The sequence below is a fragment of the Saccopteryx bilineata genome, chromosome 3 (genome assembly GCF_036850765.1).
Source record: "Saccopteryx bilineata isolate mSacBil1 chromosome 3, mSacBil1_pri_phased_curated, whole genome shotgun sequence".
Lineage (NCBI taxonomy): Eukaryota > Metazoa > Chordata > Mammalia > Chiroptera > Emballonuridae > Saccopteryx > Saccopteryx bilineata.
In genome coordinates this window covers 262,614,296-262,639,499 of record NC_089492.1, presented here as the reverse complement: position 1 = coordinate 262,639,499, position 25,204 = coordinate 262,614,296, and the positions used below count along the sequence as shown (strand labels likewise).

General features: G+C 39.3%; 1 protein-coding gene across 12 annotated transcripts in view; it reads left to right on the top strand.

Moving 5' to 3' along the window:
• The window catches only part of MACF1 (microtubule actin crosslinking factor 1), a 370,346-nt gene that overhangs the window by 315,628 nt on the left and 29,514 nt on the right, over nucleotides 1-25,204 (top strand). For 9 of the 12 annotated variants that reach the window (XM_066269582.1, XM_066269581.1, XM_066269578.1 and 6 more), the window contains 21 exons: nucleotides 58-228; nucleotides 875-1,041; nucleotides 6,290-6,449; nucleotides 6,790-7,116; nucleotides 8,072-8,156; nucleotides 8,739-8,980; nucleotides 9,648-9,854; nucleotides 10,998-11,117; nucleotides 11,911-12,018; nucleotides 13,572-13,790; nucleotides 14,715-14,918; nucleotides 16,564-16,795; nucleotides 17,432-17,658; nucleotides 19,530-19,652; nucleotides 19,739-19,840; nucleotides 20,435-20,536; nucleotides 20,625-20,798; nucleotides 20,890-21,045; nucleotides 21,189-21,386; nucleotides 23,664-23,792; nucleotides 24,451-24,624. In XM_066269582.1, coding sequence (XP_066125679.1) covers nucleotides 58-228; nucleotides 875-1,041; nucleotides 6,290-6,449; nucleotides 6,790-7,116; nucleotides 8,072-8,156; nucleotides 8,739-8,980; nucleotides 9,648-9,854; nucleotides 10,998-11,117; nucleotides 11,911-12,018; nucleotides 13,572-13,790; nucleotides 14,715-14,918; nucleotides 16,564-16,795; nucleotides 17,432-17,658; nucleotides 19,530-19,652; nucleotides 19,739-19,840; nucleotides 20,435-20,536; nucleotides 20,625-20,798; nucleotides 20,890-21,045; nucleotides 21,189-21,386; nucleotides 23,664-23,792; nucleotides 24,451-24,624 — 3,627 coding nt within the window. The remainder of the gene's footprint in view (nucleotides 1-57; nucleotides 229-874; nucleotides 1,042-6,289; nucleotides 6,450-6,789; nucleotides 7,117-8,071; nucleotides 8,157-8,738; nucleotides 8,981-9,647; nucleotides 9,855-10,997; nucleotides 11,118-11,910; nucleotides 12,019-13,571; nucleotides 13,791-14,714; nucleotides 14,919-16,563; nucleotides 16,796-17,431; nucleotides 17,659-19,529; nucleotides 19,653-19,738; nucleotides 19,841-20,434; nucleotides 20,537-20,624; nucleotides 20,799-20,889; nucleotides 21,046-21,188; nucleotides 21,387-23,663; nucleotides 23,793-24,450; nucleotides 24,625-25,204) is intronic. The other 3 variants (XM_066269580.1, XM_066269583.1, XM_066269584.1) reach the window with 1 other exon arrangement.

Below are 25,204 nucleotides of genomic sequence, written 5' to 3'. Positions count from 1 at the left end.
TCAGTAATTTAAAAAGCTCTCTCCTCCTCATAATGAGCCTTTGTGCCTGTGATACAGGTTGCACAAAGAATTGCACAACTACAAGAGGCTTTGTTGCATTGTGGGAAGTTTCAAGATGCCTTGGAGCCGTTGCTCAGCTGGTTGGCAGACACTGAAGAGCTCATAGCCAATCAGAAACCTCCATCTGCTGAGTATAAAGTGGTGAAAGCACAGATCCAAGAACAGAAGGTGAGAATGTTGGGACAGTGAACTCTTAACAGCTGCAGGGAGTAGCAGACAACACATTCGCTTATACTTTAAGAAGCATGTTCAGTTTTAGTAGAATCCTCACATACTTGGTGTGATCCTGAAAGAGAAAGGTAGACCTTTATTTTTACTATCTTATAATGCACTAGTTTACTGTGGCATGTATTGGACTGAACACTTTTACTTGTTTAAGTATCCTATTTCAGTGTTTTAGCCACAGCTTTATCTTAAGAGGTTTTTGGTGTTTTAGGGTCAGCAAAATTTTAAGCAATGCATTTATATAATTTCGTGTATAAATAAAGGTCTGTTTAAATATTGGGGGGGTTGTTAATTTTTATTTCAGTGCATTTTTCTCCTGGTTCAAAGTAAGTTCCCTGTTAGTCACATAATGATGGCAGTCACTGCTCCATTTAAAAACTTAAGTGGATGAAAAGTTTACGTGGATGGTAGGAACTATGCTGTACATCTTATGTTTTTGTCTCAAAGTGAAAAAAGTTCCTTCTATTATTAAATTAAGCTTAATATTTGGTGGGGTGGGGATTGGGAACTTGTTTTTTCATTCTTATTGTGAATTTTAAAGTGACCCCATGTTACCACTTTTCATTCTTTTTAATCATGTGTACGATAGCTGCTCCAGCGACTCTTGGATGATCGAAAGGCCACTGTAGACATGCTTCAAGCAGAAGGAGGCAGAATAGCCCAGTCAGCTGAACTGGCTGATAGAGAAAAAATCACTGGACAGTTGGAGAGTCTGGAAAGTAGATGGGCTGGGCTACTCAGCAAGGCAGCAGCCAGGTAAGGCCAGAGGCATTTTGAGAATGGGTCAGAGAAGGTTTGTTTTGCCCTATTTTTGACTTGCTATCACTGAGATGCTCTAAAAGCTCCTGGGTGCTTCATACAGTGCTTTGAAAGGTATTTAATGGCTTTTATCTTAGAGAGGGTACAGTCTTACAGATGATCCTCATAACCAGAATAGCTCTCAGGTTATGAGTGTCACTCCTCCCTAAATTACTGAGACCTGGAAGACGCCTTGGTCTGTTTTTCTGCTGCAGCATAATTGTGATCCCAAACGACAAGACACAGATTCCCACAATCCAGCCAGTTAGTTTTCTGAGTGTTTGAAACAGATTTTTTCCCCTTCATATTTATAAATAATGTTTTTGATACTTAGAATTGAAATTTTCACTGATTTTCTTTCAGCTTGTTAGAATATTAGATGTTTTTGCATCATAGAGCTAGTCTGTGGTTCTGTTAATTGTGCTTTCAAGAAATGCATAAATATTACTTTCTTCAATAAATGGCAAAAAGACAGGTAGTATACTTTTCTCCTCCAAGGCAATGCCTTCTCATTCCATAACTAAAAGTTCCCCCAGTGTCACATGGGCTTAATAAGTCACATGGATGTCTTTACTTTTAGCCTATACAGTCCCCAATTTTAAAAATAAATGATAGCTGATCAGAAATCAATATGAGAGTAGAGTTGATTATTTCTTATTGTGGTCTAATTCAGTTGTCTGCCAATAGCAGTCTTCAAGTAACTTCCTCCTCAGTCTGTTTACTTTCACCTGCTCATGGCTTGCTTATTTTCTTATCTGAGTTACAAAGCAATTGCTTGCCCATATTAGTGAGAAAAAACAAAAATAAAATAATTCAACTTATTTTAACTTCCAAATTGCACTGCTTTTCTTCTTTCTCTGGCCATTTCTATCAGGATTGCCATTAAACTTCCAGTTACCTAGGCCTAAAACCTCAACCCTAATGTTACCCTTACCCCTACCACCACCCCAAATTTGTCGCATCTACCAGCATGCTATATTTGTCCCATTTTACATCTATAGTGTCTTCCAATTCACATACCTCAGTTCATGACTTGAGTTCTCATTTGGCTTAGTTTACATGAAGTAGCTTTCTAACCGATCACTTCACTCATCACTCTGCTGCCACTTACCCCAAGGCCTTTGCATCTTTGCACACTCAAAAACATTAAATGTTGCCTATAAATAAAATCTAAACTATCAATAGTTAACCCAGCATTCAAAACTTTCTATGTTTGGTCTTAACTTACCTTCTTAGTTTCCCCTATTCCTCTCAGTCTTTATACAGTGTGTCCGTAAAGTCATGGTGCACTTTTGACCAGTCACAGGAAAGCAGCAAAAGACGATAGAAATGTGAAATCTGCACCAAATAAAAGGAAAACTCCCAGTTTCATACCTATTCAGTGCAGTTCGATGTGGGCTCACGCACAGATTTTTTAGGGCTCCTTAGGTACCTATCCCATATAGCCTCTACAGACTCGTCACTGACTGATGGCCTACCAGAACGGGGTTTCTCCACCAAACTGCCGGTTTCCTTCAACTGCTTATCCCACCGAGTAATGTTATTCCTATGTGGTGGCACTTCGTTATAAACGTGCCAATATTCACATTGCACTTTGGTCACGGATTCAAATTTAGAGAGCCACAGAACACACTGAACTTGCCTCTGTACCGTCCACATCTCAACTGGCATGACTGTGGGCTGCTCCGCTGTATATACGGTGTTACATCATTATCTGTGCATGCGCACATGCTGCCACATCATCCTACAGAAACTGGGAGGGTTTTCCTTTTATTTGGTGCAGATTTCACATTTCTATTGTCTTTTGTTGCTTTCCTGTGACCGGTCAAAAGTGCACCATGACTTTACGGACACACTGTATTATAGGTAAAGAAAATCATATTTTGATCTTCAGTATCTTCTCTCAGTTTTCTATTCTGTCTTTGCTAGTAGTGTTGCATCTCCACAAAATACTTTTGGCCATCTTCCCTTCTTCTATGAATCCCCTAAGTACAGCGGTACTTTGAGATAGAAACAGACCAACATACAAACTTTTTAAAGATATGAGCTGCAAATCGGTCCGTATTTTTGTTAGAGATCCAAGCGAAATTCAGAGATATGAGTCATGATTCAGGAAGCTGCCGCTAGTTGGCACGTTGGCACACGGGTCCAGTATCGGCAGTTTGATATATGAGTTGACTGACTTACGAGCTCGGTTACAGAACGAATTAAAATCGTATCTCAAGGTACCACTGTATAGAATAATCTCACTTCCTCTTAAGTAGCTCTTTATCAGTAGCTTGTACTATGGTTATTAGTTTATGTAGTACTTATCTCCTGGGTCCATACTCTCATTAAAGTTATGATTTGTTTCTAATGTACCTATGATTCTTGTTCTTCCCTACTCAGTCCCATCCTCCTGGCCTACCACAGTTTTTAGGCCATTATTTTAAAGAAAAATGCCAAGAGCAGCTTCATTTGCTATAGACATTGTAAAGATTTTAATTTAGAGTTTTTTTGTTTTATTTTAGAGTACTTAATTTTTTTTTTTTTTTTACAGATACAGAATGAGAGTCAGAGAGAGGGATAGATAGATAGGGGCAGACAGACGGGAACGCAGAGAGATCAGAAGCATCAATTATCAGTTTTTCGTAGTGGCACCTTATTTGTTCATTGATTGATTTCTCATATGTGCCTTGACTGTGGGGCTACAGCAGACCGAGTAACCCCTTGCTCAAGCCAGCAACCTTGGGTCCAAGCTGGTGAGCTTTGCTCAAACTAGATGAGCCCACGCTCAAGCTGGTTACCTCGGGTCCTCCGCATCCCATTCTGACGCTCTATCCACTGCGCTACTGCCTGGTCAGGCTAATTTAGAGTTTTAACACTAGATTTTCAATGCTTCTATATTATAGCTTTTCTCTTTGCACCCAAAGTTCTGTATACATTGAGTTAGTCACACTTTCAGATTCCAAAATTAGAGATGAATCAGAAAGACATAGAAATTAGGGCCAATTTTTAAAAATGAAATTCTAGTTTAATATTAATTTTTTGTTGTTTTGTTTTTGTTTTTGTATTTTTCTGAAGCTGGAAATGGGGAGGCAGCCAGTCAGACTCCTGCATGCGCCCGACCGGGATCCACCCGGCACGCCCACCAGGGGGCGATGCTCTGCCCATCCAGGACGTTGCTCTGTCGCGACCAGAGCCACTCTAGCGCCTGGGGCAGAGGCCAAGGAGCCATCCCCAGTGCCCGGGCCAACTTTGCTCCAATGGAGCATCAGCTGCGGGAGGGGAAGAGAGAGACAGAGAGGAAGGAGAGGGGGAGGGGTGGAGAGGTAGATGGGCGCTTCTCCTGTTTGCCCTGGCCGGGAATCGAACCCGGGACTCCTGCACGCCAGGCCGACGCTCTACCACTGAGCCAACCGGCCAGGGCTAATATTAATTTTTAAAATAATGTTATTTTTTGAGAGAGAGAGAGAGAGACCAGTGAAACATCAACTTGTAGTTGTTCATTGATTGCTTCTCATACGTGCCTTGACTGGGGGACTCAAGCAGAGCCAATGACCCCTTGCTCAAGCCAGCAACCTTTGGCCTTCAAGCCAGTGACCATGGGATCATTTTGATGATCCCATGCTCAAGCTGGTGAGCCTGCACTCAAGCTGGCAACCTTGGCGTTTCGACTTTGGGACTTCAGTGTCCCAGATCAACCCTCTATCCATTATGCCACCACTGGTCAGGCTAGTCATATTAATTAAAGATATATTTTGAAGGCTGGTATAAACTAAGAAAGGAAATTCTATACTTTATGTTGACACAAATGGCATCTAGAAATATGTTTTTTTAAATATTTAAACATAATTGAATTTCCAGATAATTAAAAGAGCATACCTTTATATTTAAATCATGTCTTACTAAAATAAGTGGCACAAAGGAGCTCTTCAGTAAAGGTTTGCTGAACTAAAGTGCATCCTATACTCCTGAGCCTTTTCAAATGATACAGGAGTTAGTCTGTTCTTAACGCTTTAAAGCAGTGGTCCCCAACCTTTTTTGGGCCACGGACTGATTTAATGTCAGAAAATATTTTCACGGACCGGCCTTTAGGGTGGGACGGATAAATGTATCACGTGACCGAGACAAGTATCAAGAGTTAGTCTTAGATGGATGTTACAGAGGGAATCTGGTCATTTAAAAAAAATAAAACATCATTCAGACTTAAATATAAATAAAACGGAAATAATGTAAGTTATTTATTCTTTCTTTGCGGACCGGTACCAAATGGCCCACGAACTGGTACCGGTTCGCGGCCCGGGGGTTGGGGACCACTGCTTTAAAGTCATAATTATGGCCTTTATTATTAATCTGTGTGCCAATAGAGTTCTGTGGTGGCTCTCCTTATTAGACTGCCTGCAACATTCAGGCTTCCTCTCCCTTTTGTAATTTGCTGTTTTTAATCTGAGGAACTTGAAATCCAAGCTTAGTATGGATTGTTATATTAAATAAAATTTAAGATTCCAAGTGAGCAATAAAGTCCATGATTCTGCCATTTATGTTGGCAAATTTAGCTAGTCTGAGGTGGTGATATTGTTTTGTTTTGGGTTTGTTTGTTTGTTTTTGGTTTTGGGGGTTTTGTTTTGTTTTGTTTCCTTAGATCTGAATTCAAAGTTATGTTCTGGGGCTTGAAATTACTAGAATAGAAGCCTTACTGGATTTGGGGAGATGGGAAGGAAGGTCTAGTTCACAATCTGCCTTTGCTTTTCAAATGTTCTATTCTCTTACTCACAAGTGAAGGTAGTAGTGACAGAGAGAAAAATGGGAACTGATGCTTTTCCGACTCCTTTAAACTGTATTTTGGTCTCATGTTTAGATGATGCATGAGCTACATTCCAAAGCAGAAAGAGCATTAGAAGGTCTTATATCATCTTCATTGTACTATTTCAACTCACTGGGCACCTTGGACAAATCTTTAGGCCGCCAGGGTTGGTTCTCTCTTTTGTAATAGGGAGATAATAATTCTGCCTACGCTACAAGGTTATGACAAAATCAAAATAGGGTAATACTTTTGAAAACCTTTAAAACAGCAGAATGCTATATATGTGTGTTTTGTTTACTGTTGATGTTCAAAATGTGCCTGGGTAAGATTGATCTTTTACTGAATATAGTACTGTTATACTGTTATCCATTTTAATGTGACTTTTTTTGCCTTAACAATTTGTTCTATATATTTGTGTAGGCAAAAACAGCTGGAAGATATCCTGGTTCTAGCCAAACAGTTCCACGAGACAGCTGAGCCTATTTCTGACTTCTTATCTGTCACAGAGAAAAAGCTTGCTAACTCTGAACCTGTTGGCACTCAGACCGCCAAAATACAGCAACAGATCATCCGGCACAAGGTAGGAGGTAGTTACAGTAAGTGAAAACCAAAACTGGAATCAGAAGCCCTGGAAATTAGGAAACTTCATTCAATATGCTAGAAGACGTATTTTGAGGGGGTTTTTAAAGTTTAAAATATGGTCACATTATTAATTGGAGTAGTCACATCTTTGATAGATATCTACTAATAGTCTACCATTTAAAAGAAAAACACAGTTCTTGTTGTTATTGTTGCCCTTCAGTAGGTAAACTTTTTTGTATTATTATTTAATTTATTACATCACTTATTATTCATTGTTTCATGTTTACTTTTTCATTTATTTTGTTTCTGTTATTCATTTTTTCCATCTGGATTTCCAGGCTCTGGAGGAGGAAATAGAAAGCCATGCAACAGATGTGCACCAGGCAGTCAAAATTGGGCAGTCCCTCTCCTCCCTGACATGTTCTGCGGAACAGGGCATGCTCTCAGAAAAGCTAGACTCCTTGCAGGCCCGATACAGTGAGATTCAAGACCGGTGCTGTCGAAAAGCAGCCCTGCTTGAACAAGCACTGTTTAACGCTAGACTGTTCGGGGAGGATGAAGTGGAGGTGCTCAACTGGCTGGCTGAGGTTGAGGACAAGCTCAGTTCAGTGTTCGTAAAGGATTACAGACAGGATGTCCTGCAGAAACAGCATGCTGACCACCTGGTATTCATGTTTTCCATTCTTATTGGTTGTGTTTCTAGTTATTTTGTCATTTTGATTCATGTTTCTCTTAATTTCTTTTCTTTTTTATTCCTAACATTTCAACTTTATACACAAGTGCATACTTATAGCCTTGTTGCTAAGAACTTACCTATTTTCTGATGAGTCCATGGAAATACTAGTACTTAACAAACTGAATTAGGAATTCTAGAAAATGATTCAGAGTATAGTCAGGGGCCATCTCAATTCCAACTTCGTTTACATCATTAGGTAATGTACCGCTCCGTTTCCATTTGAAAAGCAGCTTTCATAAAACCAGATTACCTAAACAGTTCCCAGGGTTTGAATTATACAACTATAATTCTTAAAATAGTTCTAGAATCTGTATGCTCAAATTCCAGGGGTTCTGCATTGTCTTAGAACAGTTTGCCCCTTTCAATTTATCAAGTGAGGTTCATTAAATTTCATTTCATGACATTTCTTTCCGAATGGCAAAAATAAGCAAAGCAGGGAGGGTTTTACTTTTGTGTCTAGTAATCTAAACTCCATCTGCTTCGTTGATTTCAGATATTGAGAGTTTTTAACCAGAATTTAAATTTGCCTGTTTCTTGCTTTCTTCTTTTGAAATGTCTATCTTATTCTTTGTTTCACATATAGACAATTTTGCTGAATTCTACTCTACCTTTCTTGGGCTCGGGTTTGGTACCAATAGATTGATAAAATTGTTTGAATCCCAAAACTCTTCTCATCAGTACAAAAAAAAAACTTGCCTGTATATATCTGATTTAATTACTTTAAGTAATTAATGTGTAACTAAAGATAATGAAGGAGTCAAATATCTGATGTTTAAACTAGACTGATACTCATCTGTTTACTTTCAATTTCATCTCTTAAAGGTCTCATTTCTTTCCTTTTGTTGTGCCATAGTTTTAGGATTAATGGTATTCTTTCCATTCAGGCTTTGAATGAAGAAATTGTTAACAGAAAGAAGAATGTAGATCAAGCTATTAAAAATGGTCAGGCTCTTCTAAAACAAACCACAGGTACTTTGAAAAGTGCATCTCTTAGCACCTCTGTACGTATACAATCACATAATGGAGGGAAAGAAGCACCCTGCATTAGCCACTTCCGTAGATATACAAGCTTACTTAATAGTTCACTGATTTTATTACCATGTTGTCATGGCCCCCACCTCAACCACCCATGCCCACTCTACCCACTGGGCAGCCCTCAGCCTGAGTTCCTGTTTCCTGCTTAACCTTTTGAAAATGAAAAGACTTTGTTGTGGTTATAGATGATGACCCTACTTCCCTCCAATATATTGAAAGCCAATATTTACTGGAAGGTTCTGGGAACATCTAGAAACACCTGCATTTGGATTCAAATCTTAATAATCTTGGGAGTGGCTTCTTTTATTGATTAAAGGGTTTCTTTTTTTAAAAAATGGTTTATTTCCCTCCTCCTTTAATGTGGGATGGCAGGTGAAGTCACTATCATAGGGAGAGAGCATCTATAAAATGTAAGCGCTGCTCTGAAGGAAGGGGGATTAAGGGACTCCCTCATGCCCAGAAGGTCAGTTCCTCATGTTGTCTTTAATACAAATAATTGTGTGCGGTCTCCCACAGGTGAAGAGGTTTTGCTTATCCAAGAGAAACTGGATGGAATAAAGACCCGCTACGCAGACATCACAGTCACTAGCTCCAAGGCCCTCAGAACTTTAGAGCAAGCCCGGCAGCTGGCCACCAAGTTCCAGTCTACTTATGAGGAGCTGACCGGGTGGCTGAGGGAGGTGGAGGAAGAGCTGGCAGCCAGTGGAAGACAGTCCCCCACAGGGGAGCGGATACCCCAGTTTCAGCAAAGACAGAAGGTAAGCTGACATTTCATTTCACACTGTAGAAGAAAAAACGTTTCCCTCTTAGCCAGAATTCTTAAGTTTAAATTCTGAAGTTTTTTCACTAACCCTGTCCACCTTAAATCTAAACCAAAAATTTCTGCCTGCCTCCTTTCTTGTTTATTCACTGACAGTAAGATTTGACATAGAGACCGATATAAAACCACTTGTTACAGTCTGAAGAAAAAAGATTGAATCTCAAATCCCTGGGAAGTTTGCTTTGTATATAACATTTTAGAATTTGCTTTCCTGGTTCATTCTCTAAAGAGTGCTTCGTGTTGTGTTTGATTCTCATGCAGGATCTAGTGCAGTTCTAAATGCATTGAAGTAGGTACTTACTGAGTTAAATGCCTAAGGGTAAAGAACTATCATTTCTATTGAAGTAAGGAGGAAAAAGGAAGAAACACTATTTTTTTTATGCAGACAGTCTGGCTCAAGAAGTCTTGCAGACAGTTCTAAGCAGCATCTAAGCCTAAAGTCAGGCTTGGAATGATTGCAAAATCTGAGACAAGAAAAAATAAGTAAAGGAAGGAGGTCAAAGCCCTGCTGGGATGTGTGGCAGAGATACCACTTTCCACCCAGCACAGCTGCTGATGTGCTTAATTTAGCAAGGTCTGGCCTCAAAATGTTTTTCCCTCCTTAGGAATTAAAGAAGGAGGTCATGGAGCACAGGCTGGTGTTGGACACAGTGAATGAGGTGAGCCGTGCTCTCTTAGAGCTGGTGCCCTGGAGAGCCAGAGAAGGGCTGGATAAACTTGTGTCCGATGCCAACGAGCAGTACAAGCTGGTCAGTGACACTGTTGGACAAAGGGTGGATGAAATTGATGCTGCTATTCAGAGATCACAACAGGTAATGTTTATAAACACCTCTGCATTAATACTTTCAACAGTGGAGATATATGTGTAAGATACAAAGTTATGACCTGCATAAATAAAGGCTCAGGAATAGGGAAAACAGGATGAAGGTAAATCCAATGCAACAGATTATTTCAGTGATGGGAAGTGATTGGGTAAAGGTATGTGAGGATGGATTTGGTTTGTCCCCCACATACTTGACCCCTTTGAGCAGGGAACTCGGGGAAGAGTCTGTGAGTCCTCTCCTTAGCTAATGCCCTGCTAAGAGGCAGGTAGTGATTGGAATAGAGAATATCTAGACCCAAAAGGTGCAAATGCATCACAATCTTAGTTTGACATAATCAATTGTTTTAGCATTAGATGGTAGAGATAAAGGAACCAAGAACTATAATTACTATCAAATATGCCAACCAGAATAGCAGAGCCATCCAAAATAGAACCCCTTCCAGTAAACATAAGTGTCATATTTCCCTCCATCTTTTTTCCCTCTTGCTTTCTTGAAAAAGTTTAGTTGCTTTTCTTTGTAGCAGGATATGCACCTATTAATGTGCCAGAGTCTAAAAAATAATACAACACAACTCCTTGAATTCATTGTTATAAATAAATGCTTTGTGAACCACACAGAAGTTTGCCTTAACTCCAGATGCATTCCCAGTATGTCTTTACTGAGATCATTTATCTTGGCCAGATAATTGACTATAAAATGTATTGTACGTGGGAGCTTTCTTTTCTCTTTAAATATTAGTGTAGGTTAGCAGAGTTGAAGAGGAAGAGATGAAAGATTGAACGACCCTTACCAAACAGTCATGTAGAACATATTTTTACTTTTTCTTTGTTACTGCATAACTGTTTAAAGGTTGTGTTCTTCTGAGGGTCTTGAAGCTTCTTCAACTAAGTATTTCCAAGTTAATTTCACTCAGCTGTCTGCTGCCATGTTAGTTTATATTTAAACATGACTAAAACTATTGTTCAGGATTGACAGAAAGTCCACAGCCTCATAAAAACACTGATTAGAGTAAGATCAACTCATATTTGTTGAAGTGTAAACAATTCTAAATTGTCTGCATCTTGATTTGAATTCTAAAAAGGAAGACTGTGGCTGTATATAATCTATCATTTTTCTTCAATATGTGTATAGTATGAGCAAGCTGCTGATGCAGAACTAGCTTGGGTTGCTGAAACAAAACGGAAGCTGATGGCCCTGGGTCCGATTCGCCTGGAACAGGACCAGACCACAGCTCAGCTGCAGGTACAGAAGGTAAGTATAACACTGATGTATCCAGCGTGTTCTGAACTAATATAATCATCTTAGCTTAGTATGACTAGGGGAGTTTCTGCCTACTCTTCCAAGCCGAGTGGAATGATACAATGTCATGATGGTGAATAGAGATTAATTTTATAAATACTTGGTTAGGATGAGGAGGAGTTTTTTTGCTTTGTGAAAAGGGAGAAATGGGCTTATTAATCCAGAAAAGATTAATAATTTTCTGGATGATTTTTATGAGGGAAGATATTTTTCTAAGCTATTAAAAGATAAGCATTGAAGATGTGTAGATAGGCAAAATGTCAAATTAGATAAGAACAATTTTTTTTTAATTTAGAAATTAAATTTAATGGAGTGACATTGGTCAATAAGAACACATAGGTTTCAGATAAACATCACTATAGCAATTTTTTTTTCTCTTTTTTTTTTTTTTTTGCGAGAGAGATGAGAAGCATCAACTCATAGTTGTGGCACCTTAGCTGTTCATTGATTACTTCTCATTCGTGCCTTGACCAGGGGGCTCAAGCCAGCAACTATGGAATCTTGTCTGTGATTCCATGCTTAAGCCGGCAGCCTCGCACTCAGGCCAGTGACCTTGAGGTTTCGAACCTGGGACCTCAGTGTCCCAGGTCGATGTGATGTCCACTGTGCCACCACTGGTCAAGCTCAACAACAATTTTTTATGTGGCTTTATTAAAGCAAAGAATTTTTATAGGTATATCTGACTTTTTGCTGACATAGCCTTGGGGTTCTTTTACTTCCTAACTGTAGTTTACTTTTCTTAAAGGCTTTCTCCATTGACATCATTCGACACAAAGATTCAATGGATGAACTCTTCAGTCATCGTGGTGAAATCTTTGGCACATGTGGAGAAGAGCAAAAAGCTGTGTTACAGGTGAATTGCATTTAGTTATTCACCCTATATCCTTGTCTTGATTTTGGTGAATTAGAAGTTCAGTTGTGAAATTCTAATAAGTTTTAGTTTAATTATGTTTTATTTTTCCTCCACTACTAATAATTGTGTTAAAGACCAAACCTGATGTTCTGGGGCATTCATACTCCTAACACTGTGTTCACAAATGTCTAAACAGCCATACTATATAATGTGAAATGTAGTACAGATCCATCTTCTTTAAACTGAGAAATTGCTACTTGTCCTAAGTCCATAAGGAGTGACCTTTGAGTTACTGTTTCAAAAATATGTGATAGATTTTTCAGAATTGTATGCAGATTTTTTTTTCAGGTCCTTCTAAAAGATTATACCTATTTCTAAAAGCTTGGCCAAGAGTTAGTTTGTACATCAGTTTCTTTTTATATAAAGGGTATAGGTAACCATTATTTCCTCAGAAATGTTTGTAAGTTGACTATGCTACTCATTCTAAACATATAAAGCATAAATGCCAGGTTGGTGGAGACTTTTTTTTCCAGTTACATCTTACATTCAATATTATTTTGTGTTAGTTTCAGGTGTACTGCATAGTGGTTAGACAGTCATATACTTTACAAAGTATGCCCCTCGATATTTTTAGTATCCACCTGGTGCCATTAATAGTTATTACAATATTATTGACTGTATTTTCTATGCTGTACTTTATATTCCATGACTATTTTGTAACTATCAAACTGAACTTCTTAATCCCTTTACCTCTTTCACCCAGTCCTCAGAACCCCCCACCCCACCCCCACTGGCAACCATCAGTCTGTATTCTGAATCAGTGTGTTTCTGTTTTGTTTGTTCATTTATTTTGTTTTTTAAATTTCACATATAAGTGAAATCATACGGTATTTATCTTTCTCTGACTGACTTATTTCACTTAGCATAGTACTCTCTGGCCATGTAGTATTCCATTGTGTGTACACATACACACACTCATATGTCTGTACCACTAGTCCACTGATGGGCATTTAGATTGCTTCCATATCTTGGCTATTGTAAATAAAGCTGCAGTGAACATAGGGATGCATAGATTTTTTTCAGAATAGTGTTTTGGGTTTCTTTAGATAAATCTCCAGAAGTGAAACAATTTTTAATTTTTTAAGGAATCTTCATACTATTTGTGGAGACGTTTTTATCAGAGGAAAAGAGACAAGGGAAACTTGATGGCCAAGACTTCATCATAGCCTCTGATATGTTCAGTCTTAAACTGATTGTTACAATAATGCTATATCTAAAGTTGTAAAAGGTTATTCACTAAAATGTTAATTTTGCTGTGTTGAGTTTGTGCTATTTTACTATATTTGAAACAACTTTTATATTTTAAAAATTATACAAATAATACCTATATATGAGTGTGTGTGATAGAAAAGTTAGAAAATTCAGGTAACTATAACGAAAATAAAAATTACTTATACTCTTAGGTTAGTTCATAATGTTTTAACATTTTAGTATTTCTTTTTTTAGACTTTTTAATTTATATATACCTGCATTTTTGTTGTTATTGTTCATAGGAAAAGACGGAGTCTCTAATACAGCAGTATGAAGCCATTAGTCTGCTCAATTCAGAGCGCTATGCCCGCCTAGAGCGAGCACAGGTCTTGGTGAACCAGTTTTGGGAAACTTACGAGGAGCTCAGCCCCTGGATTGAGGAAACTCGGGCACTAATAGCACAATTACCTCCACCAGCTATTGATCATGAGCAGCTCAGGCTGCAGCAAGAGGAAATGAGGGTAAGGAGCATGCTGAGCTTTAGGTAATTGCAGAACTAAGAATGGGCTCCACAGTCTATTCAAGTTCTGCATTATGAAATTCTTAATCAGTTAAAATTTCTTTGCATAATAAAAATTATGTCTGAATTATTTCCTTTGTTCTTTAATATGAGTCAAGTAAAGAATACTTTTATATATCAGTGTTGCAGAAGTAACCAAAAAACTAAGTAAACATCAAGAGGATGTAGCATCTTTCCAGTGATGGTGGGGTGCTGTTAGACTTTGGGTGTGGCTGGTGGCTTTTCATTTGGTCAGGCCCCAGCTGGCCCTGGGAAGGAATGTCACAAAGCATTTGCTGCATGTGGATAAGATGGAAGGAAGATTTATAGACACATCAACAAATGCTATGACCACTGTAAAAAGGTTCTTTTTTAATGTTTATTTTATTTGGTTTATGGCTTGTGCTTATCCCTATCCCTGTCTTTCTGTAAGTGGAAGGATGTAAACTAGAAGTAGCCATCAGTTATGTCAGGGAGCGGCTGGAGTACCAGAAATATTACTCTTTGTAGCTTGTCCTGCTTGATTGTCTCAGTCTCAGGAGGAAGACAGCTACTAACCTATGAAAATTGCAGTTAGTACACTTAAGTATTTATGAGTGCAGAGGATGATGGGATAAATTTGTACTGGAGGGTGAGAGTGAGAGAGAAGACATGATCTGGGAAGGCTTCCCGGTTGGTGGGACATCTGAACTGGCTTTTAACAATGTAGAGAATCAGAACCTAAGGCAAGGCTTAGATGCTTTTTCCCCTCCATAAATGATGAAGTGCTTGGACATTCAGTAATTCCATTTGTTTTTCTCAAAGTTGGTATAAGCTCTTAACAAAATGTTTAAGCACATAAACTGGTATAAAAATGCTTAATTTTAATCTGTATTTCTTCATATAGCAACTAAGGGAATCCATTGCTGAACACAAACCTCATATTGATAAACTGCTAAAGATAGGCCCTCAGCTAAAGGAGTTAAACCCTGAAGAGGGTGAGATGGTGGAAGAAAAATACCAGAAGGCAGAAAGCACGTATGCTCAAATTAAAGAGGAAGTGCGCCAGCGGGCCCTGGCGCTGGACGAGGCTGTTTCCCAGTCGGCTCAGGTATGTGTGTGGCTTGAACTTGTAACCCTTCATTTGCCCTTTAGTCTAAGCAAGAAGTTTCTGTATCAGATACACCTCCATGCTCAGGATGTCTAGACCAGCATGCTGATGATAGTGTCAGACTAGGAACCTTGGCTGATCTGCATTTTCATTGTAAGGATCAGTAAAAATTGGGTGTGCTGGTGCTGAAAGGAGGGTAAAATGCCTTAGTCGGTACATGCTGTCTGTTGATAGTTTCCCTTAAAACTTTATGTTGTGATGATCCTTTAGCAGGGATAGTTCTGGATAAATGCATCTTGAAGCAACAAATGCCTCAAGAAAAGACTCCTATTGAACCTGTTACCTTTGAGACTTACAAGACAGCACATTAAGATTCTCTCATTCAGGAGGCCACCAGCTAGCTCCTCCTAGCTCAGAGAAGGATGCTTGAGTAGAGAGAAGTACGAGCCAAAGGGAAACAGACCACCAGCAGTGAAGTTTACAGCATGTAACTACATACTTTTCAACTAATATATTACTGTTAGTGGTACTTTTGTCATGTCTGGGTATTTTATTCCTATGTTTAGTCAATATTCTTGGTTAATATTTGTACTTACTCAAGTTTTCCCCCCCACCCTTCGTCCCATCTCTCACTCACATTGTGGAATGTGTTACTTTGTGTTGTTGCTGCCTGCTCCTGTCTTCCCCACATCGTCACATTTCATTGTTGTGTTGACCGCGCCCACCATTACAGATTACAGAGGTAAGGTGCCCACCCCCACTGGGACTAGGGTATTCTTATGAACCTGAGAATTGAGGATGACCTATCAGGAAATTTCCCTTTACTTCAGAGGAATGAATTTTATTAGCGCAGTTTATTATGCCAGTTTCACTTGGGGTGGAACCTAGAAGTGAGGGAGTGATGGAAAGTGATTTTGTTAAGGAAATTCCACCATGTATTTCTCACAGGACACTTATAGTTGATAAGCCTTATTCTAATTCATGAATCCAGAGCTGGTTTTAGATAGCCTTTTTTAGGGGGCAAGCTTATCTGTTTTGCTCCTGTTTTTCCTCTCTCTCTGCTTCACATTGTAAGTGAAATTTTACAATAATAGTCACATTATTCAAAGTACCAGAGAAGTGGAAAGGTAATTGTTCTTTTAGAATAAGGTTAGATTTGGCCTGCCTTAATTACCTTTTATTATGCCAATATTTTCCTTTCTCACTGTTACATACGGCAGTTATTAAATTGCATGCTATGATGATTTTAAACTCGAAGTCATTTAGCAAATTGAGTTTCCCATCCATTTATATAGTTGGTGGAGGTCATCTAACTTGTTGGTCTCATCTGTTGCATGCAACTATCATCTGAGATGTTGACACACTGAGTCTCACCAGTCTCATAGTGTTGTCCCTTCCGTCACGTTCCTGGTATATTACTTAATATCTTTTTGACTCTTAAACACTTATTTTCTATTTCTGGTGGGCCAGCTCCAGTGTACTATGCCCAAAACAGTTCTTAGCCAAACCCACAGCTGTCAGACAAGGCTATGTGCAGTTTATCCTCAGCAGTAGTAGATGTATGCCTTGGCCTTGTTCCCTAGCACATCCTCTAGAAGTGGGATGAAGTATTGCTATAGTGGCTAACGGTCTGGCTTTTATTCAGTTCCATGATAAAATCGAGCCCATGTTGGAGACTCTGGAGAATCTTTCCTCTCGCCTGCGTATGCCACCATTGATCCCTGCTGAAGTCGACAAGATCAGAGAGTGCATCAGTGACAATAAGAGTGCCACCATGGAGCTAGAAAAACTTCAGCCTTCCTTTGAGGCCCTGAAGCGCCGTGGAGAAGAGCTCATTGGGAGATCTCAGGGAGCTGACAAAGATCTGGCTGCGAAAGGTGCTTGATGAATCTTAATTATTTTTAAAGAAAACCAATAATATAAATTCTAGGCTGTAGTTACCTCCAGCACTCCACCAGATGTATGTACGGTACTTTGTTGAATGTGAAGTCCCCAAGTAATGAGTATTCCAGAAAGTCATTTGGAAATCATTTAGAATTCAGAACACATCTCCCCATTGAAACAAGGTTACAATTGGTAGTTAGATTCCCAGGCCAGGAAACAAATGCTCCTTTAACCCCTAATGTGAGTGAACTGCAGTATCAATAGTGTGTAGAACATAACTACCTTTTATAACACTTTCCATGGGAAACAGAGCAAGTTGAACACGGAACACTGGGAATCGAGTTCTCATCTCAGTCCCTTTGTAAGTTATGGGGTTTGTATCTGAGCAGTAGTACCTTTCTGTTAGATGATAACTCATTCCAAGATTACCTCTGTGGTCTCTTTATATGGGAAACCAACATAAGTGGGAAATGTGAATGTAGAAATAATAAAACTGAGATAGATATAAATTGTTAGAGCTTTTTAAAAGATAATTTCAATGAAAATGTGAGAATTAGATGACGTTTCTAATGAGGCTGATTTCCAGTACTTAGAGAAGTCCTAGTCATACCTCTTTTTTGCCCCCTCAGAAATCCAGGACAAATTGGATCAAATGGTATTCTTCTGGGAGGACATCAAAGCTCGGGCTGAAGAGCGAGAAATTAAGTTCCTTGATGTCCTTGAGCTAGCAGAAAAGTTCTGGTATGACATGGCAGCTCTCCTTACCACCATCAAAGACACCCAGGACATTGTCCACGACTTGGAAAGCCCAGGCATTGACCCATCTATCATCAAACAGCAGGTTGAAGCTGCTGAGGTAAGAAAAAACAATCCCCTTCTCTGTGTGTTTGCCCACTACAAAAGCACTTTTTTCAAGTATGTTGTGTTAACGGCTTAGCCAAGGTGAGTGTCTGAAAAGTTGTTTGTGTTTGTTTTTAAGTTTAGGAGGATATTTTCCATTTGAAAAAATACCTGTTCCTTATAGTAGATTTCTTTTTTTATTACAAATACAAGTTTTACCATTTGTAGATTTGTATAACCTCCACCAACTGTGATATACAGCAGTTCCATCACACAAAACTAATGTTCTCATCAATTCTAAACTTAATTCAAATAAATAGAATAGGCTTAGAATATTTAGTTTTGCTTTCATTTCTGAATATAGCTTTTGCTATAGTGTACATTATTTTGTTTCTCGAGTAAATTTCTTTAATGCAGAAAAATAGAAGGTAGAAAAGAAAATAAATTCTGGATTCGTCATGCAAAAGTAATAATTGTTGCCTGACCTGTGGTGGCGCAGTGGATAAAGTGTCAACCTGGAAACGCTGAGGTTACCGGTTCAAAACGCTGGGCTTGCCTGGTCAAGGCACATATGGGAGTTGATGCTTTCTGCTCCTCCCCCCTTCTCTCTCTCTCTCCCCTCTCTATAATGAATAAATAAAATCTTTAAAAAAAAAAAAAGTAACAATCGTTAACACTGACATACCTTTTTCTGGTCTTTTGGGAAAGCCTAGTTTTTATTTTTACTAAATGTATTTCTCCCCTGGTTTTGTCCATTTAGTATAAGCCAAGCCTGTCTTGCTATTATCTTCTATTTTAGCCATTTTCCTCTCCCTTCCCCTGTCTTTTTTAGGAATTGGCAAAGAACTGACTTTGTTCAAGATTATATAGCCCAGTGTTCCTACTGTGCTAGTCTCTCAGCTCTTAAATTTGTGACTTGTGCTGTATTATTTTACCCTTGTTGACATACTTCTCTGTAATAGAATTCTGGCTATAAATTATAATCTCCTTGGAGGTAGGGGGGATAAAATCTTTGGTAAATTATTGAAGGCCCGTGTACCTTTCCCAGACTGTTTTATAGATATTGTTCTATATGATATATATAAGGTCTACCGGAAAGTTCTGTCCGTTTTTGGAATAAAACAAAATACAAATTTTTCTTATCAATAAACTTTATTAAATAATATAATTGTCATTATTACTAGTGATTTCTTGCCAGCATGAAGGCAATTTGTATATCCCATTTTTGAAAAATGTTTTATCTTTTGATGCGAAAAATTGAACCAGTGCTTGTTTGATATCTTCTTCATTTTTGAATTTTTTGCCCTTCAAAAAATTTTGTAAGGACAAAAACAAGTGATAGTCGGAGGGTGCTAGGTCCGGGGAATATGGTGGATGCGACAGACATGCTTCTGTAGCATTTCTTCCTTGTTGAAATTCGTAAAAATTACAGTGACGTAAATGAACTTTATCAGTAGCCATGGGCACACTATCGCTTCACACATAAGACTAACGTGAATCAACTTTGTTTTAGTTAATTTACTATGTCAGTATGTATACATTAAGTGATAAAAATAGAGAACACATGCGCCAAATAAACATGTGCTTAGGTGTCAAAATTTGTGATAGAAACGGACAGAACTTTCCGGTAGACCTTATATATATATATACATATATATATAGCTATATATAAATACATTTGATACATACATTTTTTGTGTACATATATATGAAAAATAATCAGAGTCTAAAGCTTCACTGTTTAAGTGAAATATAACATTGAAAAGTTTTTTTGTGAAATTGACAGGTTCTGTTCAACATCTGCTATTGATGGGGTTGTAATTTGCAAAGTTTGGGAAGTTCTGCTCTGCTTCTGTTTCGGCTTATGTTTTGTTCATTTACACGTAGACTATTAAGGAAGAGACAGATGGCCTGCATGAGGAGTTGGAGTTTATTCGAATCCTGGGAGCAGATTTGATTTTTGCCTGTGGAGAGACAGAGAAGCCCGAAGTGAAAAAGAGCATCGATGAGGTGCGAGACCTGGATAAGGAACTTAGAACGTTAGTGGACTTAGACTGAACAGTGGTATTAATTGGAGAAACTGATGTTTCCTCTAGATGAATAATGCCTGGGAGAACTTAAACAAAACGTGGAAAGAGAGGCTAGACAAGCTTGAGGACGCCATGCAGGCTGCGGTGCAGTACCAGGACACACTTCAGGTAAGAAGCCAGAGGCAGCCTCCACGGAAGTACGGGTTCCATGCTGCCTCATTCAGGAACCAGCAGAGAGGGGTCCTTTTGCAGAACCACAGCACTGTCTGTATGTCTAACCAGAATTTCCCACTACTGACGTGAAAGGTACTGACACCTGAATTTCTAGTCTCCTCACCATGTTGGTCATTATCGTGTGTTAACTGTATTTGTTCTCATGGTGGGTACACAGTGAAGCAGGCCATACTGTGAAAGCCGTCTCTCGCCAGAGGTTACACGCCCAGGTCATCTGAAGCACAGCTTGGCACGGTAGCTTCAGCACATCACCAGCTTGCCAGCTGGCCATGAAAAACAGTAGCTCTTACTCATATTTTGTTTTTCTAGATCATAGTTTATTTTGGACTCTCTCCCGGTAATGTTTGCTTTTGTTCTTAAATCTTCATATTAGAATAAGGATAATTTTTTCTTACCTGTTCTCCACAACCTGAAAACACAGTGTTTGGCATTTTAATTTACCTCTGCTTATATTGACAGAGATACTTATTCTCTCCCAATTCTGTATGTTTTTTGTTTTCTGACTACTAGTTTGTGTTTTCATTTTAGGCTATGTTTGACTGGCTGGATAACACTGTGATTAAACTCTGCACCATGCCCCCTGTCGGCACTGACCTCAACACTGTTAAAGATCAGTTAAACGAAATGAAGGTTTGTAACCAGGAATGGCTTTCGAAAGAGGATGGCTTCTTTTTCATTTTTAAAGACTTGTTGTTGACATTAAGTTTGTCTTTGACAGGAGTTCAAAGTGGAAGTTTACCAGCAGCAAATAGAGATGGAGAAGCTCAATCACCAGGGTGAACTGATGTTAAAGAAAGCTACTGATGAAACGGACAGAGACATTATACGAGAGCCATTGACAGAACTCAAACACCTCTGGGAGAACCTGGGGGAGAAAATTGCCTACAGACAGGTAAGGAAGATGGTGGACTACATCAGTGGACTACTACTATCTACTGTTTTCTAATTTCCTAACAATCGTTCCCTTTATATCTTCTGGGTAGCATAAACTTGAAGGTGCTCTCTTGGCCCTTGGCCAATTCCAACATGCCTTAGAAGAACTAATGAGTTGGCTGATTCACACTGAAGAGTTGTTAGATGCTCAGAGACCAATAAGTGGAGATCCAAAAGTCATTGAAGTTGAGCTTGCGAAGCACCATGTAAGTATTTTTATTTTTCATCTCTAAGCTTATTGGTTTCAGACTAAATATTGTCACCAGAAGCCTTTCAATGTTGTGTGTACCTTATAGAATCAGGTTTAATGTTATCTATAGAGATAAATTATTGTTCAACATTTTTTTAGGTTCTAAAAAATGATGTTTTGGCTCATCAAGCCACAGTGGAAACAGTCAACAAAGCTGGCAATGAACTTCTTGAATCTAGTGCTGGAGATGATGCCAGCAGCTTAAGGAGCCGCTTGGAAACTATGAACCAATGCTGGGAGTCAGTGTTACAGAAAACAGAGGAGCGGGAGCAGCAGCTTCAGTCAACACTGCAGCAGGTACACTCATTCCCACAGTAACCAGGTGGAGCTGTGCACATGATGTTTGGAGGAGAGCCTGTCTCAGTCAAGGCAAGCAAAGCTGTTTGGGGTAGAGACCTCTGTGTCTTGAGAGGAAGGTCATTTCTGTGCTGGAACTTGGCTAGAAAGAACAGCTTTTGATTTAATTGTTTGTTTTTTGGATTAGTTTGTAGCCTAGTCTCTTTATTTACTATCCAAAGTTAGTAGATTTTTTTTTAAGATACTTTTCCTTTCTTTTTTCTTTTTGTATTTTTCCAAAGTGAGAAGTGGTGTGGGGGGTGGCAGACAGACTCCCGCATGCGCTGGACCAGGATCCACCCAGCATGCCTACCAGGGGGCGATGCTCGGCCCCTCTGGGGTGTTGCTCCGCTGTAATCAGAACCATTCTAGTGCCTGAGGCAAAGGCCATGGAGCCATCCTCAGCACCTGGGCCAACTTTGCTCCCATGGAACCTTGGCTGCGGGAGGGGAAGAGAGAGAGAGAAGAGGGGGAAGGGTGGAGAAGCAGATGGGCGCTCTTGCTGGGAATTAAAACGGAGACTTCCACATGCTGGGCTGACTGACGCTCTACCACTGAGACAACCGGCCAGGGCCAAGATACTTTTATAAATTGATATGAGAGAGAGAGATAAGAAGCATCAACTTGTAGTTGCTTCACTTTAGTTGTTTATTGATTGCTTCTCATACATGCTTTGATCCGAGGTGAGTGCAAGCTGAGCCAGTGATCCCTTGCTCAAGCCAGCAACCTTGGGGTTATGAACCGGGACCTCATCATCTCAGGTCCACACTGTACCCAGTGTGCCATCAACTGGTCAGGCATAAAGTTAGTAGATCTTTGCTATAACAAACCTGTTTACAGGTTCAGTTATTTGTTAGATCAAGTCAGGTCCCTCCATATTTATACTCAGTAGTGCTTTAGTCAGTCAATTCATATAGCAGATATTTATAATACTGGTGTGGGCAAAAGTAGGTTTATAGTTCGTATAGACTAACAGTGGTCAGCAAACTCATTAGTCAACAGAGCCAAATATCAACAGTATAACAATTGAAATTTTTTTGAGAGCCAAATTTTTTAAACTTTAACTATATAGGTAGGTACATTGTTATTAACTTAATTAGGGTACTCCTAAGCTGGCCTTTGCACCTGCACTCAAGGGGCCAAAGAGCCACATGTGGCTCGTGAGCCTCAGTTTGCCGACCCACGGGACTATAATATTTAATAATAATACAAGAATAAACTGTTTCATTTGCTTTCGACTATAAACGACTCATGTATACTACAGTGAGGTTTGAAGGATTCTGCTAGATTCTAAAAATAAATGTATTAGCCCCATGCCAATCCAGCAACAAAACAGCTCTGCCTGAGAGCAGCCCAAAATTCCTTCCTCAAGATGGATTCCTCATATAGTTATTTAGAAAGTTTACTTTCGAAGCTAGAACTGACTCTTTTTTTTTTTTTTTTTTTTTTTTTTATAATTTTATTTTTTAATGGGGTGACATCAATAAATCAGGATACATATATTCAAAGATAACAAGTCCAGGTTATCTTCTCATTCAATTATGTTGCATACCCACCACCCAAAGTCAGATTGTCCTCTGTCACCTTCTATCTTGTTTTCTTTGTGCCCCTCCCACCCCCTATCCCTCTCCCATTCCCCCCTCCCCCCCGTAACCACCACACTCTTATCAATGTCTCTTAGTTTCACTATTATGTCCCACCTACGTATGGAATAATACAGTTCCTGTTTTTTTCTGATTTACTTATTTCGCTTCGTATCATGTTATCAAGATCCCACCATTTTGCTGTAAATGTTCCGATGTCATCATTTCTTATGGCTGAGTAGTATTCCATAGTGTATATGTGCCACATCTTCTTTATCCAGTCATCTATTGATGGGCTTTTTGGTTGTTTCCATGTCCTGGCCACTGTGAACAATGCTGCAATAAACATGGGGCTGCATGTGTCTTTACGTATCAATGTTTCTGAGTTTTGGGGATATATACCCAGTAGAGGGATTGCTGGGTCATAAGGTAGTTCTATTTTCAGTTTTTTGAGGAACCACCATACTTTCTTCCATAATGGTTGTACTACTTTACATTCCCACCAACAGTGTATGAGGGTTCCTTTTTCTCCACAGCCTCTCCAACATTTGCTATTACCTGACTTGCTAATAACAGCTAATCGAACAGGTGTGAGGTGGTATCTCATTGCCGTAGAACTGACTCTTGACCTTGCTAATGTGTCTTTTCTCAAAAGGCCCAGGGTTTCCACAGTGAAATTGAAGATTTTCTCTTGGAACTGACCAGAATGGAGACCCAACTTTCTACCTCGAAGCCCACAGGAGGACTTCCTGAAACTGCTAGGGAACAGCTTGACACACACATGGTAATAGAGAGTTCCTGAAACTGAGCATAAGCATCCCATATCATATTCGTAGCTCCTGTCTGAATTCACAGAGAGGTGTATCTGGGTCTGCAAGTAGTACCTTTTTACTGACAATATGATACAACCTTGAGAACTGCTGCCTGTGTATGGGCTTATAATACCTTACCACAGACAGCTGTGGTGATGGGATGCGTTGGTGAGCTGATTAATTTTGAGTTGGTCAATTCAGAGGGCACAAGAATATTGACTTGAAGGTGAGAGCATCAAGAAGACAAGTACATGACACAGACGTGATTGTATTTAAAGGAAGAGACTGCTTCGTTGGGTTGTAAAGAAACCCAATAGAAACTAACAGTATTTCGAGAAAGTGAGAACAAAAGGCATGATTTCTAGGCAAATTATTCAGGAAAAGGAAATAAATTATGGGGGTCTATTTTTATGATCTATGGTCCTTTAAAATAATTCCATCTATTCAGTGACAAACTCCTTTTAATATTAAGCAAGAAGGGTGGGTTTCTTTTCCCTAGTTACTCAGCAGTTGAACTGAATCCAAAAGAAAGGGTTTTGGAAGGGCTTTTCCAAGCTGTGCTTATAAATCTGTGTGGGATATCTTTCAGGAAATTGGCAATATTGATATCTTTCCTATCTTTTCTTGTAGGAACTCTATTCCCAGCTCAAAGCCAAGGAAGAGACTTACAATCAACTACTTGACAAGGGCAGGCTCATGCTTCTAAGCCGTGATGATTCTGGGTCTGGCTCAAAGACAGAACAGAGCGTAGCACTCCTGGAACAGAAGTGGCATGTGGTCAGCAGTAAGATGGAAGAAAGAAAGGTATCACCACAAAATACAGGGTGCAGTTATGGTATTGGAGTAGCGTGCTGGGTGATGGCATGTAATTACCGCCTAGTGTGTGTGAAGATTTATTATACAATACATTTTTAAATAAAATAAGTATTTCCGATGGCTTTAGGCGACCCCTGTGTTTTGGTCGTTCGACCCCCGCCGGGGTCACGACCCACAGGTTGAGAACCGCTGCTCTAGGTGTACAGTGTACACCTGTACAACTGTAATGGCATGGATCCTATCAAATGTAATGGGCAGAAGAATATAAAACAAATATTTACACACAATTAAACATTTTGACAAGCATTAATTTTCTAGAATTCTTCCAATGTGTGGTCCGGTAATTTTGTTATATAAAGAATGACAGAGGACCTGGGTATACAGCTGTGTTGTAATCCTTGGACATGCTGTTGCCTCTAACTCCTGCAGAATGGAGAACAAAGATCAATGTACCTGAGACAGCTTTTGGCCTATCATCAAGAAGTTTCTGTTGGGTTTTCTTGACAGTGGAGTAGGAAATGCTTAACCTGTTACTAATGGAACTGGTTGAGCAAAAGCTAGGTGTCAA